Source organism: Nannobrachium achirus (assembly GCF_963921795.1).
Source record: "Nannobrachium achirus genome assembly, chromosome: 9".
In the NCBI taxonomy this organism is placed as follows: domain Eukaryota; kingdom Metazoa; phylum Chordata; class Actinopteri; order Myctophiformes; family Myctophidae; genus Nannobrachium; species Nannobrachium achirus.
This window is the reverse complement of record NC_137818.1, coordinates 59562437-59570493: the sequence shown is the minus strand read 5'-3', so window position 1 is coordinate 59570493 and position 8057 is coordinate 59562437. Positions and strand designations below refer to the sequence as shown.

General features: G+C 36.6%; 1 protein-coding gene across 1 annotated transcript; it reads left to right on the top strand.

Moving 5' to 3' along the window:
* Positions 1 to 440: 440 nt before the first annotated feature.
* LOC308291779 (interferon-induced protein 44-like) lies at positions 441 to 3440 on the top strand (the record flags this gene model as incomplete). The annotated part of the gene is made up of 9 exons (XM_080733912.1): positions 441 to 468; positions 633 to 651; positions 1056 to 1108; positions 1197 to 1221; positions 2138 to 2336; positions 2415 to 2561; positions 2711 to 2882; positions 3080 to 3180; positions 3267 to 3440. Exons 3-9 carry the CDS (start codon positions 1063 to 1065, stop codon positions 3438 to 3440), a joined length of 864 nt encoding a protein of 287 aa, XP_080590038.1. The 5' UTR covers positions 441 to 468; positions 633 to 651; positions 1056 to 1062.
* Between the last annotated feature and the right edge of the window lie 4617 nt (positions 3441 to 8057).

Sequence of the window (8057 nt, the reverse complement as noted above, 5' to 3'; positions counted from 1 at the left end):
CTCAGCCTTATTTGTTTTCTGAGAATTACTTAAAAGTTGAAATGGAATAATAAACCCTGCTTTTTTTCTTTTTTATTTAAATATGGAAATATTGTTCTTTTTAACACTCTTTTTTTTGTCCCCTGGAAACAAACTTTTTGAAGAAGAATCTGGCTACAGTGAAGATATTTTAAAAAAAGCTGTATTTGCATTGCCTCATGTTAGAAGCATAATGCAGTGGGAGCATATTATTTATTTTATTATTCACAGCTATCTTTGAATGTTGACTCTAGGGCCGCTACAACCCATTATGGTTCCCTACGCCCTGATTGGCTGCTTTAAGAACTTTTGCACGATGCACCTCCCACATTTGTCACAAAGATACATGAAATCACATGTCTGTTATGGCAGAAATGAAGGGGATAAAAGGCGTCCATGCAGTCCATTTCTTCCCTTTGGACCATCAACCTATACACTACTAGTTCTTAGGTAAGTTCGTATTTTCCCCCCTTTAAAAAGGGTATTTACAAGTTTGTATGAAAACAAAAGTTATCAAGACAATATAAATACTGTAATATGATATACAATGTGATGTTAAACGTTTTTCATTTATTTTAATAATGTTAACATTTCACAGTTTATTCTATTTTCAGCAATTGAACTTTTACAGAGGTAAGATTATGTTTTCTTTTAGATATTTTAGCAATGTATTATGTATGTCAGTGGTTCTCAAAAACATTTTCACATCAAGGACCCCCACATTGATATGTATTTGGCCACGGAACCCCAATTGAAAACATTTTTGAGCAGGTATAACAGAAGATTTGTCTATACATAAAAAATAAAATTGACAGAATACAAGCTCAACAACGTTGTTGAGCTACTCTACATTGTAGCTCAGCAATTGTCAGACACAAAACAATTAAATACATATTAATACAATAAGTGTTGGCTGGGGACCCCCTAGCTGGAACCCCCTCCATGATATGGTTACAAGAACCCACTTTGAGAACCACTAATACTTTATGTACATTGTATGAAACATACTGATAATCAACAATTGTCTTACTTTATAGCTACACAATGGGAAACGCTCAAGGGAAGAAAACTGAAGATCCCTTCTTTCAAGGTAAGAATGTTACAATTTTATATAAATGTAAACATTATCGACACTTTTTTGTTTTTGTTTTAATGTTTCTCTTCACCTTTTTCCTCAGATGAATGGAGAAAGGTTGAGTGGGGGTAAGAAATCATATTTCTTAAAATTGTTTGTATTTTATTCGCATATAATATAATATTAGAAAACACACACACACACACACACACACACACACACACACACACACACACACACACACACACACACACACACACACACACACACACACACACACACACACACACTTCACCAATGTGTTCCTAAAGGTGTCTAGTAACATCTAACAAAGATTGAAATTCAACATCCCTAGGAAAATCTTTGACATCTAGGGTAATTCTGGGTCTCATTCACTTACTATACACTATACTATAAGGGAAATAATGACTCCCAAAAAATATACTTTAAGTAGCATGTGAGGGGTCTAACTAGGTGTTTTTAATTATTCTGAATCCATTGCAAAGGACCCCCATACTACTGTGAAAAGTGATGACTCATCACTAAAATATCGTTGTTGTTTTTTTGCTGTTTTTAGCCCAATTAATGTTTTTCTTGCAAAACAAATGCTTGCAATGGATTCAGAATAATTAAAAACACCTAGTTAGACCCCTCACATGCTACTTAAAGCATATTTTTTGGGAGTCCTTTTTTCCCTTATAGTATAGTGTATAGTAAGTGAATGAGACCCAGAATTACCCTAGCTGTCAAAGATTTTCCTAGGGATGTTGAATTTCAATCTTTGTTAGATGTTACTAGACACATTTAGGAACACATTGGTGAAGAAATTGTTTGGTAAGGAATTTATTCCCAGGTTTTATATCCCCTGACTATCCGGAGTTTATTGCTTGTTTAATACTTTGAATACAGGTTTAAATCATCTGGGGACCCCCCCAACATAAACAACGGTTAGGCCAAATGGCTATGCAAATAATTGTGATTATTACGCACAAAAGTGATTTACATTAATTTACATAATATTCAATTGCTTTTTTATTTCTTCAGAAACCCTGGCAAACTGGTTAACAAGTTGAAGGAATTTGAACCTGAAAATGAGAACGTCAAACACATCAGGATTCTGCTCCATGGACCAGTGGGATCTGGAAAGTCCAGCTTCATCAACTCTGTCACCAGCATCTTAAGGGGGAGAATGGTCCATGATGCACATGTGGCGACTGGTACTGGTAAAAGTTACACCACAACAGTAAGTAATATAATCTGCTACACGACACAACCTTCTGACAAATGACAGACAGACTTACAGATGTTATTAATTTTACAGACACAAACCCATAAAATCAAAAAAGGAAAAGCTCAACCCTTCTACCCCTTCGTGTTCTCTGACCTCATGGGCCTGGAGGCAAAAGATGGAATTCCAGAAGAAGACATTAAATTGGCTCTGAAAGGTCACATCAGGGACAATTACACGGTGAAAATTATTACATTTCTTACTCTCTGATATTTGACCATTAATGCAGAATATTAATTCAAAACATATTTCATGACAAATTATTGAGAAAGGTATTTTTCTACCATGATGTCATATTTTTACCATACGATTTTTACATTTTTGTTCAGTTCAATCCTAATGGACCAATTAAGAACACGGATCCTTTCTACAACCCTGACCCCGCTCCAGAGGACACAACCCACGTTCTGGTTTCTATCATTCCTGCTGACAAAGTGAGGCTTTTGTCGCCAGAACTCATAGAGAAGATACAGCACATCAGACGTACAGCCAGTGACCTTGGTAAAAGCACTTTTTAGCTTCATTATTTGTCCTTGTGGTTATTTTCTTTTCTCTTCCTAAATTAGTTTGGCTAAGAACTAAATAAGATTGATTTTGCCTCAGTGCCAAACAAAATACAAAACAAAAACATGCACTTGTTGAGTACCGTGCAATTGTAATGTAATGTACAGTATGTAATGTATGCATTTATTTTACAGGCATTCCACAGATCTGCGTCATCACCAAGATTGATCAGGTCTGTGATGAGGTCCAGAAAGACATCAAACATGTCTACAAGATGAAGGCTATTAAGACAAAGGTGAGACTACTGGAAGTTTTTTACAAACTATTGTTCAACTTTAATTTTAGTATCCTTCTACTGACCTGTCAATTACCTCAACACAGATGGTGGAATTCAGTGAGAAATCTGGCATTCCAATGACCTGCATCTTCCCTGTGAAGAACTACCATGAAGAAACATCCATGAATGATGACTTTGATGTACTGTTACTGGAAGCACTGCAATTCATGATTAACTTGGGAGAAGACTTCATCGACAAGAAGTATACATCCTATTGATGAAGTCCATAGACTGATCCATTGTTATCAGAGTAACTAAAAGCCTTAAGATTGTTTTAAAATTATTTCTGATTAATTTAGTCGGGGGGATGAAAAGAGAAATTACTTAACTAATCCACATGTAGGTCTACATGTATAACCTTGACACCTTAGAACCCAATGGCTGAAATGAAGAACTAAGCTTTTATAGCTTTTTTTTATTTTATAGACGGTCCATGAGGCATTCTTCCTTGTACCCTGTATGTGTTCTGTTTGCATTATTAAAATGTTTTTATTGGCTTAACACTGTTGCCCCCTATGTATGTACTTACACTGTTTGTATTTCTACTTTATATGTTTAAAATCATTATGTCTGAGACTGACATGCAGCACCTGGTACCAGAAAGCCAACAACCATTGGTTTATTGAGAGCTATGCCCTTTCCTGTCTCTGTTTAAATGCACCTCTTTGTTTGCCGCTCCTCATGACCGTCTGAGCTGCTCCAGTGTCTCTCTCTTCTGCCACAATGTAGGTCCATTAGGCAAGCAAAAGTTCAAGGTCAGCCTGATGACTGGCACTTCAACAAGGCACTTATCAGCATGGATTATCTTTGAAATTATGTGTGAACTTTCTTAACCTTTATGTGACAGTGCAGAGTTGGATATAAGTGAGGTATATGTCACGTCAAAGGATTGATTCAATGTTATGTGACTGTATTGATTCAAGATCTATATGTATATTTCAATGAGTACAAATAAATGGTTATAACTGATAACCGTTTTTTTACTGACCGACTGATACATATTCATGGGTTGCATTTGTAGTCCTAAACCGGCCATATTGAGGACCAACACAGGTGTTCAATTTGTCTGATTGGCATATACAATATACAATATGAGGTCATGCAAATTTCTAAATGGGTCACTGAAAATAGGATGAAACTTAATATTTCCAAAACCAAATGTCTTGTCATCTGCTCAAATCATGCTCAGAGACAGGAACACAAATTAATTGTTTCTCTGTATGGAGTTCCTATTGAACAAGTTAAAGAGGCCAAATTGCTGGGGGTCACAATAGATGAGAGACTTTCTTGGGCCACTCACATTAATAATATAGTAATAAAAATTAGCAGAAGTATCTCAATTATAAGAAGGAGTGCCTATTTTCTAACTAACACAACTATTAAGCAAGTTATACATGCCCTTGTCTTGTCACATCTTGACTATTGCCCAGCAATCTGGTCAAATGTATCTAAACAAGAATTAAATAAAATCCAGCTTACCCAAAATAGAGCTGCAAGACTAGCTCTGCACTGCTCATTTAGGACTAGTATTGACATAATGCATAATGAATTGTCATGGATGAAAGTTAATGAAAGACTAGCATATAGCTTGATTCTTTTCTTTAAAAATATATATACTTTACATAAACCTGTTTATCTGTATTCCGAGTTATTGCGTGTTAGTGATAGCCATAACTATGGCACCAGGCTTGCCCTGAAAGGTGCTTTCACCCAGCTTAAGCCCAAAAGTAAGGCTTAATATAAACGGTGACGTATAGAGCAATAGATTTTTGGAACACACTTCCAAATTATTTAGTTTTAATTAACAGCAAAGCTACTTTTAAAAAATAGATTGAGAGGAGCTGTAATGCGGAGAGAGGTTGTTTTAGATTATGCATAGATTGTATTGGTTTCTGACATGTTTATTTTGAGTTGCGTATGGATCACTTATTATAATCTGTTTCTTTTTGTCATTTTTGTGAAAATTAATTCTAGAGTGTTCTATGTATGTATTTTTAGGTACTTGGGGTATGCGGCCAGGCTTAGGCTTGGCTCAGGGTAGAGGACGCCCCTGCCTTGCATAGTCCAACATGAGCACACAACGGGCACTAAATAATGTTCAACTTTTTATTATCTGTTTTCTAATGTAAATCTGTATGTAGTAATTTAATTGTTATTTTATGTGTGCTTCCTTTCTTATGTCACTGTAATTTTGTATTATGACCCCAGGAAGAATAGGGATCTTAAATAAACAATAAACAATATAGAACTGATGTTCTACGTTAATCAAAATACCTGTGTTGGTCCTCAAAATGGCTGGTGTAGGACTACAAATGCAACCCATGAATAGAGAATAAGTATCTTACTAGTCTTTCTGTCTTTCTTTCTTTCTTTTTTAGTTCCATTTGTCAATGAATTCAAACCTAGAGGAGCCTCCCCAGGAATAGCACAATAACACATGTGAAGCCTGTATGTTAAAAGCATCTGTTGCTTTGTTGTTGAATACATTTATTTACATTAACTGCATGGAAACAAAAGTTATTTCACTAATTTCTTTACACATGTGCAAATGTGATGTGACAATAAAGATTTTCCATCCAAAGTTCAGTCCATCTGTCATTGTCTTGGTCTTGTTATAATGTCCACTTGTTACAGAATAATGACATGAAAACAATGAATACATGTGGATTATGACTGCTGCATCTTTCTCTGCTCTACTTTTGTGTTTCATGCTGCTTTGAAATAAGTTTGAAATAAGCATGAATAAGACATTTAAATAGTCGACAATGAGAACCTTTTTAAAGCTATAATTTGTTTATGAATGTAACTACGTTAATATGGCAAAGTTGCATACAGTATGTCATAGTTGTTTAAATGGTAGTCTCACTCGAGAGAGACTGTTGTCTCACACAATTTGTAACGGATGCCCCCCAAACATGTATTGTTTGTTGTGCAGTGAAATAAATAAGTATAAACAGTAAATCAAAGGTTAAAGTCTATTTAGCTTGCTGCTTAGAATGAATTGAAGATATTTTCAACAGATAAGCTTTTTCTTTCAGGAGAAACTAAATTATGTACATGGGTCAATTTCCATTCTACTACTCTGTCAAGATAATGCGGAAAGTGGAATGCTCTGACATCATCCTGGGAATGCCCCACCAGGTTATCCCATTTACAAGCATTTAACAGACACTCTTAAACTTGACTTAAAAGTAAGGCAATCACATTCATAGAATGCAGAGACAGTGTAGTGCACCAATAACCTAGCGCCAGTCTAAACAATATACATCATCAAAATAGCAAAAGAGGCTGTTTGTATAGGCCAGATGTTAATTACCGCAGGCCCAAAGTCTTCAAATCTCCAGTAACCCAATGAGGTATGTGGAGTGATGCTTTTGTAACTATGTAGCCTACCTACATATTATAACTAAGTTTTACTTGTATAGGTCAAGGTGGGTGTAAAGATGTTGTAGGAGGCCAAGTTGTGGATAATTCATTCAAAGATGACAACAATACTTCAAAGATAGCTTTAATTACACTTAGAAACTCAACATGAAGGCAAGCAAATGTAGGCTGGCCATTTCACTACAAACATAACCTTTTAAGTTGATTACCAAAATGCAACTGTTTCTATTTCTGCACCTTGACATGGGCTTGGATTCCCTGCACCACAAAAGAGAGTAAAACAGTTGGTGTGCAGGTGGTGCCATAGTTTTGTACTTTTCCCACCCCATCTTTAAGGTTGCCACACAACCCAAACCTCTATCAAAGTGTCAGTGTCATTTATAGATCCTGAATCAATATAAACATGTACAGTATGATTGGATCATATATATCATTGTTGTCGGCTGGAAACCTCGTATCTCCAAGTTTCAAATTTGTATGTTCTTTCGCAAAGTAAAGCCCTGCTTCATCGTACAAGGCCATCGCACAAAAGTAGTGAAAACAGCCGATCTACAAGCACACAACACCTCGCAAATAATAAAAAACGAACGGTCATGGACATACAAGGTTTCACCCCAACAACGACGATATATATATTGACGCGCCCTGTTGATTTACATCTAAGCACATGTGTATGTCATCCATTGCTGACCGCCTGATCTCACTGTCACACAGTTATTAGTCTCTCGATTACAGACTTCTGCAGTGCTGCAAGAAGTCTGTAACGGTAAGAGATCTCAAAGACCTTGATCCATACCGATAATGTTACTGTCTCCTCTAATGAGTGCCATGGCCTGTATGGCTAGCTCATGTACTGTAGCTATGGAAAAAAGCACTACGACTATTCCTTTTTTTCTTTTTTGGACAGATTTTTTTGGTGCGAGATTCTTTGGCATTGCATGGACTAACTTTTCCTATCAGCATGGAACTCTTTGCGTGGCTTTGCAGGATGCATGCTCTTCCATTCTTATTTCCTTGCATGGAACCTTGCTTTAAGATATATCTGGGAAAGACACAAATTCCCCATTTATTGCTTACTATTGGCCTGGATTTGGCAATATTTTTTCTGCACTCTTTTTTGGTCTTGGACTGGACTTGGCAATGTTTTTTCTAAAATTTTTGCATGGATATATGGCCAGGCGAAATGTGATGGAACTATGGCTTCATGGAGAACTTTATGTGCATCTTTTTGGATTTTTTCGTATTTTTTCTTCACCGTAATGGATGGACAAACGCTTTGCTTTGAGTTGTGTGGTGGACTATTGTGTGTGCGTGCGGGTGTGTGGGCGCGTGTGCGTGTGACAGAGGATGCGTGTGCGTGCCTGTGTGCGAATGTGCGAGAACCAGAGTGCGTGCAAGATGGTGCGTGCGTGCGTGCAGGCGGGTGTGGGTGCAGCTATGACTGATTGTAA